Source organism: Vipera ursinii (genome assembly GCF_947247035.1).
Source record: "Vipera ursinii genome assembly, chromosome: 2".
NCBI classification, from domain to species: domain Eukaryota; kingdom Metazoa; phylum Chordata; class Lepidosauria; order Squamata; family Viperidae; genus Vipera; species Vipera ursinii.
Window position 1 is genome coordinate 114,235,043 of NC_139513.1, and position 22,361 is coordinate 114,257,403.

Sequence of the window (22,361 nt, forward strand, 5' to 3'; positions counted from 1 at the left end):
AATTCAACGTTCAAGGAAAAAAACCTGTGAGTTGCTAGTATGGTAGACATTGTTAACTTTCATAGGCAATTGTAATACCCATTAACTAATTCAGGTAATAAAAGAGCTGGTTCTATGGACGGACTAAACTGTTAACTATTCCTTAAATGTGCACACTGAATTCTCTCTCTTTCACTGTGGGTGCAATATAAGATATAATATATTTGTGTATCCACTGAAATACAATACGCTTATTGAGCAGAGGAAACATAAATGCAAAAAAGATGCAAAGAAGTGGTTTATGATCTTTACAGCAGTTATAAGTACAATTATAAATTTATTTCTTATACTGTGGTTACAAGAAGACCCTCTTCTCTCTGTAATTTATCCTATCTAATCATCAAGAACATTAGTCATACATTTTTTCCTGTCTTACAAAAAAAGTTTATAATAGGTTCCCAGTCAGTAATAAACATAGATGACTATCTTTTCTCTGATCAAAGAAATTAATTTAGCCATCTCAGCAAGTTGTATCGTCTTCACCAACCATTTCTCCATTGTGGGTAATGCCAATTCTTTTCATCTTTATGCATACAGCAATTTCCCTACAGTCAAAAGTGACGTGGGGAGATCAACTGTTCTAAAAGCTCCCTGATATGATCAATACATGTGACTTGTACTTTCTATAGCAGGGCTTTTCAACTGGTGGTATGTGTACCACTGGTGGTACACGAGCCCTGGCTGGTGCTACGTGGTGTCGCCTTCCTTTCCCGCGCCTCCCCCCTCCCCCTCCCCCTCCTCTCTGCTCCTTCCCAGAACTTGCTGCTGGAAAACAAGCTGCTTGGCAGCAGCCTGCACAAACCCTACCAAGGGCGTATGAACAGCGCAGGCGCAGAGCGAGACCCCACCCTCCCCAGGAACTCATTGTATAGCAACCTGATTGAGCTCTTCTCGTGCGGGATCCATGTCACCCTTCCCCCCCCCTTCTTACTTCACAAGTAAGCATGAGCCTGATGGGGACAGAGCCATCCATTCCCTTGGCAGGTAAATGTTTGAGACCACTCGCGTCGCGGCCCTGAGCACCAACCTCACAACCGCCCCCTTTTCCCCCTTCTCTCTCTCATCTTTTTTTCCTCTCCCCCCCTCACGGCCCTCACATTGCCTCCCAGGGCTTGAGACTTTTCCCCTTGTCCTCTTCCCGAGGTGCCCGGCTTTATGGAGGGTAAAGCAAAGTGGCCAGATGGTGCATGCCTTCCCCGAGGACTCATCCCATGCCTCTCTTGAAAGTCAGCAATTTCTCCAGCAGAACAAAGCAGAGGCAAAGATGCCTGCACTCCACTGCTGTGGAAAAAGAAGCACCACGTTTGCCTTCCAGTGCAGGCAGTCCGGGTCCTGCAAGAGGCCAAGTGGGAATGAATCAGCCCTCGGGTCTGCACTGCAGAAAAGCTGCAAGCTCTGGTGTTGCCTGGGCTCCTGCCCAGCTCACTTGCTTGCAGGGAAGGCAGTGGCTATGGTTGTGTCAAGCCCTGTTGGTATGACACACAAAGGAGGGGGGGGGAACCCCAGTGCCAGGCTGCTACCTCCCTCCCAGCCTCCTCACTGGCCAGGGCTGCACCGGGAAGCCGTCGACCTGTTGGGAGCTCTCTGTGGACTGGAGCCCATCGGTGGAGGTTGGGGCCTGCTGTACAGAGTCACCAGATGATCCACGGTCCCAGATGCGGCCTCCCGGGCACACGGGGTCGATGCAGCAAGGCTGGTACATGGGTGCAATGCCGTGCACCCAGGAGGCCGCATCCAGGGCCACAGATCAGCTGGTGACTCTGTACGGCTGGCCCCGACCTCCGCCGATGAGCTCCAGTCCAAAGAGAGCTCCCAGTGGGTCGGCGTGATGCTGTGCACCCAGGAGGCTGCATCTGGGGCCACGGATTAGCTGGTGACTCCATAAGGCTGGCCTCAACCTCTGTCGATGAGCTCCAGTCCACAGAGAGCTCCCGGAGGGTCGGCGCAACACTGTGCACCTGGGAGGCCGCATCCAGGGGACTTTGGCATCCTCTTTTGAAAGGGAACTCTTAGGGACAAAATGGGCCAGCCCGAAGAGCTGCCTTACTGGTGGGGGGGGTTGGATCGGGCGCACTGGCGGTGGGGTAACGTTTGTTCAGAAGCAGCACCTCTTCCTTTGCATACTGATGCTGCTTCTTGTACATCCCAATCCCACTTAGCTCAAGCAACCCGCCCAGGAGGGTGTCAGGCAGATTAGGAAATCCTGGCAGTTTGTTTTGTTTTGGTTCCTGAAACCCACTTTCTTGTTCTGCAACAGAAGGGGACAGTTTTGGGTGAGTTAAATGCATGGGCTAAAAGCGGCACTCATCCTGGCATGTCTGCTGAGCCCCAAAGAAGTATTTATCACCTGGAAAGCAGCACGGCAGGTCCCACGGGCCATCCTCAGCTGCTCTCCTCGCCTCCACGCCTCCAAACCAATCCCTGGGCCAGAGCCTCAACTCTGATCATTGATTGGTTTGCTGTCCCTGCAGTCAACTCCCTTGTCAAGTGGCTTGTAATTGGGTGATGCCGTTAAACTCTTGGCTGAGCGGGAGGGCATGTTGCCATGGCTCTTGGTCTCCGATAGACTGCAGGGGCCACCATGGGGGGAGGGCTATTTTGTGATGGGGGCGGGTGAGAGAGAGAGACAGAAAGGAGGGGAGGCTATGGAGGGAGAGATGAAAATGCTTCCAAGTGGACTCATCATGACTGCCGCCTCCCGTTACAGGTTGTGATTCTTTCGATCCTGGCACGCAGTTCTGGTAAGCAGGCAGGTGAGCACAAGACAGTTCAGGGCATCCCCAGCTGCCCCTTTTCCTCTTGAGACTCTTTCCGGTAACGGAGGCTCAGAATGCTAAATGGCCTTATTGTTAGGAAGCAATAATGAGCTCATGTTGATTTCTTACCCGGAAATCCCCCATCAGAAAATATTTCTTATCATTAGTAATAAATAATAAACCTTTATTGTCAAAGTACAACATGTGTACATTGAGATTAGCTGAGCCTCCCCCTGTGCTCCCTCCCCCCAACACACAGTGACAACAAACCCTCCATCCTACCACACCATGTGAACCAACTACACCACACACCGGCCTCCCAAGTCAATTCTGCATAAGTTCACAGAGATTATATCCCATTCAAAAGCCTAACAGCCCACGGATAAAAGCTATTTTTCAGCCTGTTGGTACGGCTGGCTATACTCCTATATCTCCTACCGGATGGTAGGAGAGTAAAGAGATACCGTCCAAGGTGTGAGTCATCCCTGAGAATTTTCCTCACTCTTCCAAGGCAACGAGCCCTGGTGATGTCATCCAGTGGTGTCAGGGGACAGCCCACAATGTCTTGTGCTGTGCTCACTACCCTCTGTAATAGTAACATGTCTTCTTGTGACAGTTTGGGCTATACCGAGTATTAATTTTCCTCAATTTATGTCTGTAAAGTGATTTGAGGGGTGTGGTTGCTTGGATTATGATAGAAGTGTTAAAGTTAAGTGTGCATCAGGTTTCTTGGTAAAAATGGATTAGGGAGGAGGGAGGAAGGAAGGGAGGGAGGGAGGGAAGGAGGAAGGGACAAAGGGAGGGAAGGAAGGAAAGAAGGAAGGAACAATGGGAGAGGGAGGGAGAGAGGGGAAGGGAGGGAGAGGGAGAGAGGGAGAGAAAGAGAGAGAGATAAATAGAGAGAGGAAGAGAGAGGAGAGAGAAAGAGAGAGGGAGAGAAAAAGATTAAATTAGCAACATGGTTGTTAAGTAAATCTGGTTTCTCCACTAACTATGCTTGTTAAAAAGTTGCAAAAGGCGATCACATGACCCTGGAACAATGTGACCATCATAAATATGGTCAAGCATCCGAATGTAAATTACATGACCCTGGGGATGCTGCAACGGTCATAAGTGTGAAAAATAGTCATGTCACTTTTTTCAGTGCCGTTGTAACTTCGAATAGTCACCAAGCGAACTGTTGTAAGTCGAGGACTACCTGTACTTTATCATTTTTTCCCTTTTTTTGTGGGGGGGTCAAGTTTTTGACACCTTGCTGGGCGACTGGTGGTACTCGGATATTACCACTTTTAGTGGTACAATGGGTGAAAAGGTTGAAAAGCCCTGTTCTATAGCATAGGCAGTACAGGGGGATTGGGGAAGGAGTGACTGTATATATAGATAAATTGCCTTATTCTTTCAATACATAGTGAGCAGTGTTATGCTAACAGCCATTTGGTTTTCATTTTGAATGCTTCTGTTAGAAGTTTACAACCAGAAAGAAGTTGATTTTGCAAATATGTATTTTCAATACTTTCACTTAAAAACAGGAGAATTGTTATAATTTACTGTTTTCTCTCTCAGTGAAAGATAATATTCACAGAAACAATAAGCAACCTGAAGTATATAAAACACAATTTTTCAATAGGATTCTTCTACAAAGTATCCACAATTGACCCGTGTTGCCAATATTGTACAACAAAATCAGCCACTCGGTTCTGAATTAACAGTTTCCGCTGTGCATTGCTTTAGTCACGAGTCTCTATACAACTGGAAGCCGATTCTCCTGTGGAAGGAAGAGAAGCCTCTGGATCCTGCTCAGCTTCTTTTTGCAACCTAACGATCTGAATGCTGTTTTCCTTCTTTGAGAGCCAGAAGGCTGGATATAAAGGCTCATTAAACTTACATTCAAAAGTATGTAAGAGAGTCATTGAGTCAGTAGCGATGCCATAAAAGGAGAGTGTTTCTCTGGGGTAATCTAGGTAGACCCCTATTCTGCTAAATCCCTGAGATTTCAAAGGCGTCTCCACTTCACCGTGCCAAGCTGAGAAAACCTTGCCATTCCACTTAATACACCAGGAGAAGTTATTCCCTGAGATGCAACTGTTGCTCTCCAAACCTTTCCTGTCAATGCTCTTATTTGTCATGCCAATGTAAATACCAGCTCCAAATATCTCAACTTCAAAGTAATAACGACCCATATATAAGCTTTGATCAGATAAGACTTGGCGCCAGTGTGCAAATCTTTCCGGATGATCTGGGTATGGGTGCTCCCAGGGTGTGGTGTTGGAGACCTTGTGGTTGTCATCCAAAAGCCTCAAATAACGATGAGCAGTAACTGGGTCAAATGTTAACAGGCAAGCATCTGCACAAAAAATAGATACATTTTTTTTTAAAAAGCTAGAAATAAATAATTGAGCACTAAATATGATAGAACACTGCACCTAAAAGACCTAATTAGATTTTACAACAGGAGTTAAGTCCAGGATATATTTTGTCTCTAATGTATAGGATTTGGAAGAATCTCACTTTTTTTTACCTTCGCCAAACAATATTTAGGCTGTAGCTTTGTCTGCTGGTTAAAAATGTTAAAATACGCACGACAGTTAGTAGATTTTTTTTCCACTGGTTCAGAGGTGGAGACAGAGAACATTTTGGCTTGGTATGTAAAGTCACTGTGGGTTTTTGCATACTTGCTTGGAATAAATAAATAGCTTACTTAAGTAATAGTTCCCTATATTTCAGTACTGCAAAAAGGCAATATTCAATCATTAATAATGGATTAACTAATGGGTCACTAATGTGAGATCAATATTTATTTAGGGTTTTTTTAAAAAAAGTTATTGATATAATTTTATTAACCATTCTAGAAAGCAAAGGAAAATGTTATTTCCTCCAAAACATTTCTCTAATTTTTTCATCCACAGATTATGCCAGAATGCATAAAATGACAAAAAGAGGTCCTTCTCAAATTAGTAGTCAAATGTTTACTTGTAGCCTTTAATGGAAGGAGACTTACTTTCAGAACAGCTTCCATGTGCCTTTTCCTATATACAGTAGATAAGGGACCTCATGTCAAAATCACAGTTGTCCCTCAATGAGCTGTCAAAATATCATGAACAACACCATGTCAGGAAGTGGTGGGATTCAAATATGTGAACAACCAGTTCTCTGGGTAGATGCTGCTTCTGGAAGTCCGTTATGGGCCTGGGCCAGAACTCAACAAAAAATTAGCTATTGGTTCTGCCAAATTGGTGTAAACTGGCTGAATCCTACCACTGATGTCAGGGTATAAAGATCCTGAGATCCATTTTGCTGCAGTCATCATGTACAAAAAATTTAGTTCCATTACTTTTTTGCCGATTGTCTATTAACACCAAAAGAAAAATCTCTGGTCTCAGTTGCATGTTTATCTTTAAAATCTGAATCATCATGTGTATTTGAATCTAGAATTTTCTAGATTATTTATAGATTTTTTTTTAATTCCATTTATATCCCGCCCTTCTCCAAAGACTCAGAGCGGCTTACAAGCTTAGCAGTAGCCTTCATTCTATGTATATGCCTGCTTATTAGGGCTTTCACACACACCCCCAAGTGGCATTATTACAAAGTCAGCTTAATTGCCCCCAACAATCTGGGTCCTCATTTTACCTACCTCGGAAGGATGGAAGGCTGAGTCAACCTTGAGCCTGGTGGGATGCGAACCTGCACTAATTGCAGGCAGCTGGTGTTACTTAAGGAGGCATTAGCCCACTGCTCCACCAAGATCATCCAAGTGTTACAAAATGTCATTCTTGTTGTCCAGCATAAATTTGAACTTCCTTTATAGATTCTAGATAATTTCTCTGGTGATATAAACCAATGGAGCATTATTTTGTAAACATTCTCTTTAAGATTTTAAGATAATGTACATTTCTATTCTTTCACCCAGTTTCCCATTATTCTCTCTGTATACATAAAAATATGTATTTTAGCAATTAATGTTTATACATTTCCTCTATCTTACACTCGCTCCTTGTTATGCTTTTTGTCAAAAGTTGTTAATTTTTTCCTTTTTAGTTCAAAAAGAATGTTGACTCATCAGGTGGAATTCTCTTATCCTGCCACTCAGTAAATCTCTCTTTAGCCATAAATGATTTATATTTAAAACTGCTTAAGAAAGTGAGGCTTGTGTGAACCCTGTATTCTATATAGACTGCATCACAGCAGTGAGCTTGAACTTGATTGAAATCTTTTGACTCTCAGCCATTCTACTCATGACTTGACCACAAAAAACTCAGTTCCTGCAATCTACTCACAAGAAGTAACTGCTCAGACTGCGAGTGGGCAATCTTATGTCTCTCCTTTATCCAGTGCTTTTTTTGTAAAAGAAAAAGGTGCCGGAACTCACACATGTCATACAACCCGCCTTGCCTACCCTACAAGGTTCCATCCAAAAAAGGTGCCGGAATTCCGTTCTGAGCATTCTATGAGAAAAAAAGCCCTGCCTTTATCCATAAAGACAGCACCTGCCAGAATTCAATGCTGCATTGCTGATCCTATTCCTTCAGTGATTTCTAGCCTGCCACAGATTCTCAAATGGAAGCCCTATTTACACATGAAATGTCAAGGACAAATGTATATCCCCAAACTAGCCATCTGATGTTTCAGAAGGAACATAGACCTTTCCAGAACATGTTTAATCATCAAGCATATTTTTAACTAAATTATGTCTACATATATCCGTTATGCCATCTTCCATACTCACTACAATAACTGGTTATATACCAACAAGCAGAGGATGTAGGGAAGGCTTTGAAGAACTTTGTCAAGACTTCAGAGGATGTGACTGCTTTAACTCTTTGAGGAGGAATGCTTTGATTGCACCAATACACTTTATGACATATTCCTTTCAAATAGTTCACACAGCCTCCTTAGCTGGTGTTTTCCTGCTTATTATAATGATTATGTTTGATATACAGTATCAGAGTGAGGTGATATATCAAAATGATTGCAGTAAATAAAACTTGAAAGGGAATTGATCGAAATGAATCAGTGGCCATTCTTCATAAAAACTATATATTGTTCAGCATGCCCCTGAATTTAATTGCCCAGATCTCCTATTTGTCAGCTTCCCATAGACTTTTTCAGATAAGCCAATGCTGATGGTCTGATTCTGCAAAGCTTTCTTAATTCTTTCAAGTGTTGCATCAAAAATCGACCAATAACTTACACTTTAAGAAGTCACTCCTACTTTGGGGTTCTGGAGCTGACAGGCGATGTTTGGATGGAACAATTGCAGCCACTGTTGTTTTTATCCCAGAATTTTCTATATAGATGAAAGGAAGGAAAGATTTTTTTTGTATTACTAAGAATGAAAAGAATTGTCAGGATCAAAACAGTTGATAGGTGAACAGCCTTAAAATTGATCAAAATGAATAAACATGTAAATTAAAGATGGATGGATGGATGGATGGATGGATGGATGGATGGATGGATGGATGGGTACTCACCATCATTGGCAAACCTCTGCAATTTTTCTTTATAAGAAGTTTCTAGTAATTGTAAAAGCTGTTCAGTGGATTCAGAGATCACCTTTCGGATTCCTGATAATTTGTCTTTCAGGCCAATATACACACTGGGCAATGTGTCATCTCCCAGATGCTTCTTGAATTCACAGTATTCCTAAATATGCACAGATAGATAGAAGAGATAAGAACACAGCTTAGACAGTGCTAGGAGGAAGGGCTAGGAGAAAAAACCCTGTGCATTGTGATATCATGATGTAACCCCCCTTTTCACATTTGCATTTCAACATCAAATGAAAATATTCAAATCAAGAGGTTTGGTTCATAATATCGCAGCATGTTGTATCACTCTTCTGCTTTCCTACCCACACCTTGCAGAAGCCTGTGAAGCTAAACTGTGGAAATTAAAAAAAAATCAGAGGATTTGTAGCTTACTCAAATACACACACTGGCATTTTCCGCTTTCTCTTAAGACTGAACAACTGACATTGGCCAGTTATAGATTCAGAGCAGCAGCTGTGTTTCAGGTGAACACCAATAACAGATCATACCAATAAGGCAAAGAATAAATTCATCCAGAACAACCTTTCCACATGATGTACACATCAGATCCATCGGGTTTCAACTCCCATAACTTTCAGTGAGAAAACTTTAATGGTTGTAACCCACAATATTCAAGAAAGGCAAGCAGTTGCTGAAGGCTGATTTAAACATTTTTACTATGGTCATTTAAGGTACCTTTAGGAAGACAATATCATTAGTGTGGGTGGCCATCTTCTCCAATCTTTTCCTGCATTCCTCCATTGTTGCTTGCTGATTCTGAAGGTGGATCTTTATTCCGTTTGCATGATTAACTGCAGCACGCTCTTTCTCCTCCAGAAAAGTGAGCACAGTGGCATGGGTTGCCTTGACAGCTTGCAGCAGCTCCTCAAACTTCTCTTCCACCAAGTTTTTCACTTCAGATACTGAATTCTGCAAGAACAGAAACCATCGTCATTGCAAAGCCTTAAAGCTGATCTGTTTGACATTTTAAATTAACCATGCAGTAGTAAACTGTGCAGCTGAACCCATAACAATGCAGTCCTTCCAGCCATGTTCCACTCAAAATGTTTCTTAAATGCATAAGATAGGCCGACAGGGGGGAAAAATGAGTCACATTCAAGAATAAATTATTCTATGTAAACACAGCAGCCATTTCCCAAGTATTCACATACTATTATGCATGCCACATTACAGTATGTCAATTCATTTATAACATCCCACCGAATGAAACAAAAACTACTATTACTCTAATAGCGTCTTATGTTTGGGGTTATTATAAAGAATAAGTCATCAAATGTTAACTTGTTGTAGCAAGCATAGAGAACTTTCAGCCTATGGCTGTAATTAAAAACCCCTGGATGTTCTCCATCGTATCTGCCAAATTAAAGTCTCTCAGTATGTGCCAAATTAAAGTCTCTTCTAATTTGTTTGCTATCTTTGTTTTGTCATTTGTTAAGTTTGATCAACAACCAAAAGACAGGGAAGTCATACAGTATATGTGTTAATATACAAAATCAGAACTGAAGAGAAATAGGGATATGGCAAAATGTTCCATGTCCATAACACCAATTATCACATGGTTGTTCCTACTTGTTAACCAGTTTCTGGTTTTCCTTTCTGTTCTTCTATGAATCAAGCAAACCTACAGCCAGATCCAGGATATTGTAAAACAAAATGACCCAAAGGTAGCACTTTGAAAATTGGTAATTAGCTCTCTGAGAGTCATTAAAGTTACTTAGGGGTTTATCTGTTCCCTCAGGGTCACCTGAATCAGAGGGCAAATGGGTTTGGAACCTTCTTGGAACTGCTGAAAACACTGTGTTGTAGTTGGGAGATAGGTGGCATTGTATCCCTCCTCCTCTGTTGTGAGAGGGTTGCTCAGTTTTAACATAGATGTCCGTTTTTACCCCTCTTTTAGACCAGTGGTTCTGTCTGACCAGAATGTGGACTTCAAAAGAATGACCTTTGTCTTCAAGTGCAGATGGACTGCTGAATCTTGTCCTGATGAGTTTGTTCTCCTATGTTGTACCATGTGTTTGTGAAGTGGTTGCTTTGTTTCCCCAATATACAGATCTGCATGTCTCACTGCATTATACTGCATATATTATATTCTTACTGTCTTAGTGCAGGGGTCCCCAAACTATGGTACTGGGCTGTGGCCTGTTGGCCACCGGATCCAGGGAATAGTTGGTGAGCCCGCCTAACTCATGGTAGCACCGCTGCACGGGTGCTAGCAGCCCCATTTGTGCATGTACGGGGACACTATCGGCCTGTTTGCACATGCACGTGGGTGCCAGAATGTGCACCATGGGAGCACATGACCTGCTTACGCATTTGCACGCTCTAGCACTGCCATCATGTGCATGCCCATTTGCACATTTTGCTGCTGCTTCCTTTTTTTCCAGGCTTCCAAGCCAGAAAGGTTGAGGAACTCTGCCTTAGTGTATATAGCAAAATGATCTAACATGACTTCCCAGTTTTTCATCCAATTTGCAAGATGGAGTGTTATTCAAAGGAAATCAGTTAATGGAAATTTTAGCCTTAGAATTGTTCCATACAAATTTCTAGTGGAAAGAAATTTCCACTTCCTTTTCCTAGCTAGAATTCTTCTGCATTAAGATTACTCCAGACTATTAGCAGCATGTAATATAGACTGCAGTTTTTCCTAGCACACATCCTTCTGGCTGAAACAGGACTTTCCTGAGGACGGATGCTTACATTAGGGCTTAGCAATATATATATATATATATATCTTGCCAGTCTGTTCTTTTCTTTAGAGGAAAAGATTCTCTCTTGTAAAAATTGAGGACCAAAGTTGCGTCCTGGGGTTAGGAAAAGGAGGCGAGAAAGATTACATGTGATTGAAGGTTGGCATCTATTAGGATCTGGAAGACCAAGGAAGCAAGCAGGAAATGTTTACTACCATGATCCATTTATCTCTAAGAAACATGTAAAAAGTTTTTATACACATACATACATGCATGCATACCTAATACATACATACAAAAATATAAAAGATGGGATGGTTTGGTTTCCCTAATAACATATCTTTGAACTCTAGTAATAGGGTGGGGAACTATGGCCCTTTTATGACATGTAGACTTCAACCCCCAGAAATCCTGAGATGAATTCTGGGAGCTGATGTCCACAGGTCATAAAGAGGCCATGGTTCCCCACCTCTGCTCTAGAGCTTGCAAAGGACACTGTGGAATATATTTTATCATTTATTATTTGTTATGTTTACCAGTCAGGCACTATACAGTGGAATTATGAGGGAACAAAAAATGTTTGCAGCTGCAACTACCAAGCAACTATAACCTGACAGGAAGGGTAGTCAGAGTGTGTAAGTCCAGAGAGTTTTTGGAAGGGTGAAATTTCAGCTTTCATATAATGAGTCCATGTTTGCTCTTAAATGTCTCACAAATGACAATAAAATAGGACATTTGGTTCGGATTTTAGAAAACTGAAGTTTGGTACTTGCGATTGGCTAACCCTAGAAATCCACAAAAGTTGCTATTGTGTTTGCCTTTTTAGAAGATTGGGATTAAGTTGCAGGCTTCTGAACGGATAAAATATTTCCTCAAATGCTGATTTCTTTTTTCAAAGAAAGCTTTTATAACTTTTCTTTTTTTCATTACAGTTAGGTGACATTAAATGATGACTGCATGGAGGATTGTGCAATCTATGAGATAAACCTTACCAAACTTCATAAACATCAACCTTGTTCAAGAGGAGTCTTTATAGATTTGGAGGTGAAAGGTTTACTCATTCCTCACCTCACTGAGAGGAATTTAATGGGAAAGTCCAGTAAAATCTGCAGATATTGTACAGATGACTCTTGTAAAGAAATTAGTCCAAATGCAAGGGTAACTATAAAATCCTTCTGCTAAATGTCATTAATGTTGACTTTAGAATGTAAAGTATGAAAGTAGCCTTTAATGTTCCTACCAGCAAAACTAAATACAAGTTTTTAAAATAAGAAACATGTAAAAATTATAAAGAAGCATAAAAAAGAGAAAAGAATGACATATAAATCAGTTTCCTTTCTGCAAAGCAATGTGACTTTGAGAGTCAATAGTCACTCTTAAATTAATTTAACAAGGGATAGTCCAAAGAACATCTATGTACTAAGGATGACTAGATGAAATCTTCAAATGATTTAATAACACTCACAACCCCCCCCCCCAAAAAAAAAGACTTACACAAAGTTTAAGTTTACTATTTTTATTACCCATTTAAAAGTTTGGGGAGTTGCTAGCCTTTAAGAATTAATTCAGATCATTCAGGTAGTATGTTTAAATCAGTTTATATGCTGATCTTTAAATAGATTTGGCTTTCTTTGCTAGTAGCTACATACAACTCTAAAAAATGACCACACAGAAATAAGGGGAAATGAAGGGAGTCCCTGAATTGACCATTCTCAACAAGCTGAGAGCTATATTTTGCACACATGGGCCTAGTGATCTCAACAGAAGGAGACACAGCACAGTATAGTAACTAAAACATTCCTGATGTTCTTTTTTAAGTGTTCAAGAAATAACTGAGTGGTGCTTAAAGATAGTCTACTTTTCTATAAGAAAATATTTGAATCATGTCCCCCATCCTCATCAGGTTTCCTAGGGAAGTCAACAGAGGCCTGCCAAGACCACCAACACTAATGTCTGATCCAAAGCTGTCACATAAACCTGAATGCCAGCACTGTAATTTCCAAGATTGCCTTGGAGAGTGTCATGCCCAGCTCAGGAATGACCTAGAATAGTCCAGCCAAAGTTAGTTCTTTCATTGCTTTCACCATTTAGACAGAATCTTGCAAGACTAAATCTATTCTAACCCTAATGGATATATCCTGGAAGATTCTAGGGAATGGCTGTCCTAAATCTCTGCCTCTGCCTCTGATCAAGGCTGTGTTGTCTCTTGCCTCAACCCCCTCCTTGGATGACACTTCACTAATCCACCACATCACCTGCCCCTGTGTCATCACAATCCATCACAGAGATATATTATCAGGTACTGCAAGGAATAACTATACCCTCTCCCATAAGCCTTGGAAGATAGTCTACCATTATGACTTCTGTCAGGTAAATGCTGGTGCAGCATCTATAACCTTCAAACTAGTTCTTATCCAACCTATTTGTGGAGCAACTGGATCTATTAAGAAGCAGCCTGTCTGCAAGCATATATTTTGCAAAGAAATTAGCATATGGAAGACTTTTGAAAATACACAAGTCATTTCTATCGTCGCCAAGGGTTGAACCTTAAGTAAACAGAGATCTCTATTTTAATTCTTACCACTATAGACTCTGAGTTCTTCTGCAATTTAGCAATTGCATTTTCAGATGACTTCATTTTCCAATCATATTCTTCTTGAAGATGAAAAAGTTCACACTGTTGAAAGATAAACCAGGTGTTATACATGGAGACAAGTCATGTAACAGCTGCTGAAATTCATGAATGAGTTCATTTTTTTTATGAACATTCAGACTGAAAACTGCTTCTGTATGGAGAAGACAAGTTAGGTAAAGTGATGGACAATAAACCAAAACTTGATGTAGACAAGGTTGGGGTGTGGTGGTCTGTAAGAAAAGTCATCCATGTTAGTCATTCTGAATGAGATTGTACTTCCTTAAAATCTGTCCAGAATCCAGTTGAATTGAGGTGGAGTAAAAATTAATTCAATTACAATTAATTTGATGCAATCAAAAGTTTACAATTTGATGATATTCCCTGATCAAGCATTGCTACTGGATTATTTAATTAATATATTATTGCAACCATATTATTTGATCAATACCATGAGCACTTGTCAAAATCAAAGGATTCTCATCCAAACCAGCAATTAGACAACAGGAATTAACATATATGGGTTGTCTAAAACTAAACCATCAGCAGTAGGTGAAAAATAAGCCACTACAACCAATTTTATGTTAAACCAATTGTAATCCTTTGCAACCAGGTATAAAGCTTACCTTCTTTTTATACTAAATTTTCTTTGTGCAACTGCATATGTCACTACTTGGCTGAATTACAAAATGTTCTATGTCTGATAAAAATAGCAAATGATATAAACTACAGCTTTGCTGCTTCAGTAGAGGGTTAAAAATATTTACATGTATTTATATGTAAAGGTGTGTGTGTGTGTATGTTGTATATAGCATGTTTATATGTATATGTTATGTATGTGTACACTTTTGAGAGCAAGCAACAGAATTTCATGTTTAATGTGTGCCAGTGTGCCCACAGTAAAAAATGACAATAAAGCTTATCTCATCTCATCTCATCTCATCTCATCTCATCTCATCTCATCTCACACACAGATGTATCATAAAGTGGTTGGTACTTTCTAATATCCTCTATCCAGGCACATTAATGGCATAAATGAGAAAGTGAGTTCTGTAAACTCTTGCCTTAAAGTTTGGACTTGAGACACAGAGATAATTAGACATTCCAGTGATCCAAACAGAAATGAGTAATAATGTCCAAAGTAAACTATGAAAATATTCAAGCGGTAATTAGTGGCTGGGAAAGGATTAAAAGGAAGGGGTGAAACAGAGAATGACTAGCAGAATGCCCATTTTATTCTCTCTTTTTTGCCATTTAATTTTTTTCTCAAATTCCTTTAAGTATACGTGTATATATTCTTTTTTTTTTCTTTTTGCCTTCTTTTGCTTGTACGTTTTACCTAAATGAATAAAAGAGACATTTAAAAAAATCCCAAATATCAACAGATTTTCAGGTCAAATCCTTTTAAATAAGAAACAGTAGTTCACAAAGGATTATCATGATTTATGTTGTCGGAGATGCAGTGAAACGAATGCTTGATTTAAATATATTGTTCCATTTCAGTAAGAGGCAATTACATGTATTAACTCAGTCTTGAGATTTATCTTGGGAGGTGACTTTTGGACAGAGAAAATGAACACATAATCAAAAGACTTATTGTTCAACCTTGGAAACACAAACATATGGCTCCAACTATTTAGTGGCTTGCAGAATTGATTATCATACATCAACCATGAATGACTGTAATGAATCACAGTTTCAGTTTATTAATAAATATATGCTGTAAATATACATTTTGTGTGTTCTTTTTCAGGTTTTTTTCCCCTTCTATACTTTTGTGTAATTTTCTTTTTCTTATTTTATTTTCTTTAAAAAGAAAAAAAATATTTCTCTGTGCAATTTAATCAGACCAAACCATGCAGAAAAATCTGAAATAAAGACTGTTCTAGTCCTTACAATTGTCCATTGAGGATAACTAAATTCTATAGCTTGTCCTTAGAACTTGGGATTATACATGTTTCACAGATAGGTAATATAGTTAAAATGCCATAAACAGGACTGGACCCATCCTTCTGCTTCAAAGCATTTCCAGAAACACTGACTGAAGGAAAATCTAAAATATTGACTAACCCTACAAAGAAGAGTAAAATGGATTTTACTCACTTCCTTTTATGGTGATCACGTTAGCTTTCTACCATTTTCAGCAAGGCAGTGAAGATTATCAATGGAAGAGCGAAAAAAGTTTTTATACATTGATTATTATCCCATTTGCAAGATGTCCAGGTTTCCATTTCCCATATTTTCACTCCATATAGTAATTGGGGAATAACTTTTCTACAGAAAACATCTATTTGTTGAATGATCAAAAGAAAAAGAAAGAACATTGATCTCATTTTTCTCTATATAGCATTTATGATACACAAATTCCAGATCAATGTTTGAGAAAAATATATAAATGAAGGTATTGCCATCCAAAAATCCTGTATTAATAAATATTATTACAGGAATTTTCCCATTTGAACAGTTAAGGAACAAACAAAATTGGTTTAAGACAGCTAAAAGCTTAAGGCACCCAGCCTCTTAAACTCCCCAAAATTCAACTGAAAATAAAAAAAAATACTTATCTGGAGAATGTCACTAGACATATCTCCTACCATCATTGCAAGCGAGTTAAAAATAATCTGGTTTGCAACAAGTTGTCCATTGATTGCTCATTGGTTTAGAAGGTAATTTCTGTATATTCTCCAATGCAGTCTCCTCATGACTATTCCTCCCATTTTTTCTTCTTCCAGTTGATTTCACTGTGATTCACTCAGCCTAATATGTTAAGTATGAGTAATTGCTCCTTTCCAGATGCACACGAAAAACTCCGAAGTACAATAATAGGTTGAAGGTCTTTATTCTGTGACATGTTATAAACAACACAATGCAATGATGTTACATTTTACCTGTCTTAATTTTTTACATTTGGAACAAATTACACTTTTAAATAAGCATAATCAAAATGAAACAAAATTCTGTCCCAAACAGGATTCAGATATTGTGAAAAGGGATTCCAATTTCCTGTCAAGATTTACTCCCTTGGAGTGAAAGTTAGTAAAGAAGAGAGATTAAGGCATAAAGTGGGGAAACAACAGTGAATATCACACAACTCTGTTTAGTACGAAATAACTGGTACTAGTAATTTTATCCTGCAGAACAAGATTATCAAAAAAATAGTAAAAAGGTTCACACCAAGAAAAGAAATTCATTCATAAGAGCTATAAATGCCTGATTTCTCCACCTAAGATATGAGTCATAACCAGTCGGAACTGTTTTCATATTATTTATGCTTCAAGCACGAAATGTCTATGGAAACTGGGACATTAACAGGAACACCCATTAGGAGAATGAGACATGCTACCTGCTTGTTTGTTCAAAACTGAATTCAAGTTCAAGCAAACACAGATACACAAAAAAATCCATTTCAGAGAGAAGTTATTTGTTCTCTGCTTGTGCAATGATGCAGAGATGCAAAGGTTTGTTAAGAAAAATGGCACTCAGTTGAAGTGAGAGAGGAAAGAAAAAAGACATGGCCTTTTAAAATTGGAAATGAGCTGGATTTCTCTAAGTTTGGAAACTAAGCAGGATCAGGAATCTCACTAAAGTAAACTAAATAAACATCCAGAGAGCAGCTATGACAAACTGTTCCCATATCATTGCTAGGAAAATTGTACACTTGTATCTGTGAAGTTATCAAGAGCCGTGCTTAACTTGAGGGCATTTTTCACTTTTCTGTACAAAAGAGGAATTTATAGTGATAGGGCAAAAACTACCCCACATGGATATAATTCCAATGTTCTCCTACAGAAAATAAAATTGGCTGTAACTTTTGGTATTAGTCTCAAGAAGTATCCTACAATGGTTCAATTCCTCCACTGTGCCTGAGAATCAGTCAAATGCCAATTTCCTTAGAAAACAGGAACTAAGCACAATCCATAAGTAATCTGATTGTAGATGTCATCCTTGGCATGATAGTCAGCTTCTCATAGACAGTAGGAAAGTCCTTTTGCTCATCAGGATTTCTCCCTATTGAAAACCCCCAATCCTCTTTCACAAGGAAGCCTTTATTTCATAATACCCCATTTGCAAATTCATGAAATCCCAGTATATTGCAGTTATATATCATGTTCATTTAGGAACAAGCCTAAGTGCATGCTAAGGCATGGTTCATGGAATAAGTCACAGGATTTATGCATAACACTGCATAAAATGCATAAATCAGTACTTAGATTTACGTGTTCTCCTAAGCCACAATCCAAGAAACAATACGAAAAGCCAGTGTGACCCAGTCCCTAATGGCCATGCAAATGACCTTGCAAAAGGCTAGGAGTGAAAGTAAGAGCTCTCTGACCTCTTATATCTAAGCGCATAATAGCCTATGGCAATTCTCCTTTACAGTACATCAGATTAACAATAAACTTATATGCAGTCATTACCTCTTTTTCTTTCCTGGCTACCCCGCAGATCACAGCTTGATGGTTTTGATGTCCATCAGAAAGACATTCCTCACAGATACAGACTAGGTCACTGGGGCAGAACCAGATGAGATGCCTTTTGTGGGTCTTGCAGCTCTGTATGTCGATGTCCTTTAGTGGATCCATAAGTTTATGGCTCTGTAGTTTGACATTCTCCAGGTGAGGCCTCAGGTGATCCTGGCAGTAATTTACCATACAGGTCAAGCAGGATTTTACTGCCTGCACCTTCTCTGCCAAGCAGAAATCACAAAGCACCTCTTCCTCCTTCTGCTTCTCTTCTGAGGGACTTTCTGCCAAGATACTGGGTGAGCGATCCTTGGACGATTCATTTTCAAACAGTTGGTCTCCCAGGCCTGGCTTCCAGGCCTGGCATGGATCTTTGTTTTCAAGTTCCATCAGAAGTTCCCCTTCATTTTTCAATTCTCTACTCCCCCACTTTTCTTCACAGATTGGTGAGTCATTTACTACAGGGTCCTGAATTGGCAGATCTTCAGCTAGATCTTCGGGACAACTTGAATCCGAGGCAGCCATTATCTATCTACTATTTCCTGAACAGATCCAGCTTTCTAAAGTATTTGCTGTCTAACTGCATCTTAGACAGGAAAAAAAGAAAAAAAACAGTCACGCCTTAAACTTCCTGTGCAGCTGTGTGCTTTAGGGGATTAACTCTTTCTTTCAATCTCCTAGATGTGTGGACCGAAATTACACAACAGAAGATCAGGTGATGTAAGCAGCCGGTATATATTCAACCTCTTTTCTGTTAGTATTAACCAGCCAAAGCTTGCTTTTATATATCAGTGTTATGACATACAGCCAGGAAATGTATGAATCACGTAGAATGTTAATGTGAGTGTCCTATCATAGCTTCATATTCAGCTATGTTTACGTGCTTGTTTTTCTCATGAATTTTTTAGAAGATACTAGCAACCTCTGAGACCATCGTGAGAACAGGCTGAGGGCTCAGTGTAACTTGGGGCAATCACTACCTATTTCCATAATTGCCATGACTTGCATTTAGAAAATATTGTGCACACTTTTTTTAAAAGATTTTTTTTTTAAAAAAAGGTGGCTGACAGAGTAACAATCTAATATCCATGTTTTCAAAGGAAAGAGGGATGAAAGAATCAGGAAATGCATTCAGATCAATTTTTTCATCAAACTAAATAGCATGTTTAATACTGCAGTGACTTGAATAAGGATTTAATTAGTTCAAATTATTACTACTCCATGGGACTTAGAATGTATTGCTAGTGGAGGCTCTTATACCTACTGCTGCCCTATTGGACAGAAAAATTGCAGTTTTTGTGAAGTCGTGGGCTCGGGTGAGCAGGAATGAATACAGACAGTTGTTCATAAAGCAACACATCCTTTATTAGTTATGACAGAGCTTAACCCGGGCCATGCCCAGCCACTATATATATATATATATATACAGTCCAACCCTCTAGCAGCACCCAATAGAATGGAACCATGCTTCCTGCCAAGTAGACCAATTGCAGGCTGGAGACAGTCTGTCTAGGTTTCAAGGGAGCCATTGACTCATGTGGTGTGGTACCACAAGCTCAGTACATAACAGTTTTATCAATAGGTCATCATAAAGATGTTTTGTCACTTAGCAGATCTCTCACCTTGACAATTGAATTGTCCAGCTGTCATGGCACTTCCATATGGAAAGGAGGAAGACTTTGGCCTGGCAATTATGAAAATAACTAGGGCTGGACAATCTTTGGAGCCACACTGGGCCCTCAGGCTGTACATATAATGAGCCCCAGAGGTTGCTGTCATTCCAATTTGTTTTCTTCTTCATTCTTTCCATTTCCATTCTGTTCCTTCACATTTCACATGCCTCCACTGAAAGGCTAATAAAAACAGCTCTTCTAGCTGATCATTGTATTAGCAGAGTCACCTGTGAAGAGTCATCTGTGGCATAAGAATTTATTTAACAAATCAGTATTTATTTCTAGGAATTATACCACAATTACAATTTCTAGAAATGATGGCTGCTTGAAATTTTTATTATCATGGTGGCTACACAGTCAGCCGCATGTTTAGACTGGATTTGACAGTTGTATCCATCAATCAAGTCCTTCTATCAAGTTCTTGTCAAGGACCTGGCATAGGCAGATTTGTTGTTTGATAGTACTAAAGCTATCATTACAGGATGTAAGCTGCTCCAAATAAATCTACCTCTCACAATTGATTGATGGTCATTTTGTCAATGTCAGTGATGTTCAAGAGATGCTACAGAAATCTTAGGATTGCACCTAAGGGGCCTAATATTATTGGCACTATCTTTGCTTTTTTGCCACAGTTATTCTACTTCTATTTTCAGGTCTTTGTATTTTGTGGTTTTTCTCCAGTTCTTTCTCTTTTATTCTGCTGTCTCCAGGTACTGCCATGTCCACTATCCAGACATTTTTTGTCTTATCAACAGTTGTTAAATCTGAGGTGTAATGTAGCAAGTGCCTGTCTATATGAATTTTAAAATCCAAGTCCATTTTAGCTTCTTCATTTTCTATTACTTCATCTTTTTTTGTGATCCCACCAGTTTTTGCTTGAAGGCAATTGGTATTTCTGGCAGATATTGCAATGTGCTGTTGTTGCTATTTTGTCATAGCATTGTTTGTAGTTAATCTGTGCCACTTTCTTGTAGCAATTAACTAGGTACTCCACTGTTTCTTCAGCTTCTTTGAAAGAAGGCATTGGCTGTCTGTTGCTGTCTTTTCAATTTTGGTTCTGTATGCATTTGTTGTGAAGGCTTGGCCTTGTACAACCAAAATTAGCCAGTCTTTTTCTTCAACTTTCCTTCTCTTAGTCAATGCCATGCCTTCTGGTTATCCTCTTATTTATCCTCTTGTTATCCACTTAATAGCCTGCTATTTTTTTATGTACTGATCATGTCTTGCCATGTCTCTTTTCTTCATTTGTTCTTTCTTGTAAGCCAGTGTAGTCTCTCCATTTACTCAGTAAATCTTCATGGTATACTAGCTTCAGTTCATCTTCCATTGCTGTCCCTCAGAAATTCTTCCAATGCCATTTTTTATTCTTCAACTGTCTGATGCATTTGCAACATTCCATGCCCACCTCAGGTACTTGGTAAGTAGAGTCTGTCAACATTGTTGTGTGAATGAAGGGCATGATTTACTGACATTATTTTTTTAGTCTTCCTAGAAGCAGGGCTTTTAGTTCTGCTTGAGTTGATTTTTCAATTTTCACTAATTTTCCCTGTTGATGATAAAGGTGGCACATTTGTCCAATCCAAACTCCATTGTGATATCTTGGCTGTATATAAGGACAGTGTTGAGTATCAATTCTATTTCAGACAGTAGAATTCTATTTCAGACATTTTGACTGCAGCAAGATTGGCTTATGCTCAAAAATGGAAAAGAAAAGAAACCCCTACTGAAGAAGAATTAATAAGCAAAATCTATCCTGCGCTGAAATGGATAGGTTAATATTAGAGATCAAAAACAAAACCGAAAGGGATTATTATGTCATTTGGAACAATGTGTACAAATGGCTAGAGTTAAGGAGGAACGCTGGGATGAATACCGACTGATCAGTTGATAGTTTAGAAACCTTTTACATAGAATTGAAAGATACTTAATCACAATGTAGACGAATGAAAGAATGTTCACTAGAAAACTCATAGATGTTATACGCACATTTTGTTACAATGTAACTTTTTTCCTTTCTTTTTTTTCTTTATATAAGGTAATACTAATAGCAATGTTGAAGCCAGAGAAGTTGTAGCATGTCCACTTTTGTTTTTAATTGTATATTCAATAAAATTTGTTTTTTTAAAAAAAAAGGTTAGAAGAGGTCAATCTATATTCCCATACCAAAAAAGCAAACTTTGTAAAATATCGTTAATTTTACATGCTAGCAAAACAATGCTTACAATAGTCAAATGTAGATTAGAGGAACTTTGTTGCTGATGTGTACTGGATAATTAAGAAAACTAAGGAATATATAAAAAAGAACTTAATATGTACTTCATTGATTACAGAAAAATCTTTAATTATGTCAATCACATCAAACTTTGAAATATGCTTAGTAAATTGGGAATCCCAGACTATTTCATTGTTCTCATGAGGTAATAATAATGATAACAACAACAACAATAATAGTAGTAATAGTAGTAGTGGTAGTAGTAGTAATAGCAATAATAAAGGTAATAATAATAATAATAATAATAATAATAATAATAATAATAATAATAATAATAATAATAATAATGA

General features: G+C 39.0%; 1 protein-coding gene across 1 annotated transcript; it reads right to left on the minus strand.

Annotated features, from left to right (window-relative positions):
- Positions 1-3,074: 3,074 nt before the first annotated feature.
- Positions 3,075-18,701, minus strand: TRIM16 (tripartite motif containing 16). The gene is made up of 6 exons (XM_083356883.1): positions 18,082-18,701; positions 13,613-13,708; positions 9,020-9,253; positions 8,267-8,438; positions 7,987-8,082; positions 3,075-5,139 (listed from the first exon to the last, which is right to left on the minus strand). The coding sequence occupies exons 1-6, from the start codon at positions 18,649-18,651 to the stop codon at positions 4,523-4,525; spliced, it is 1,785 nt and encodes a 594-aa protein (XP_083213009.1). The 5' UTR covers positions 18,652-18,701; the 3' UTR covers positions 3,075-4,522.
- Positions 18,702-22,361: the final 3,660 nt, after the last annotated feature.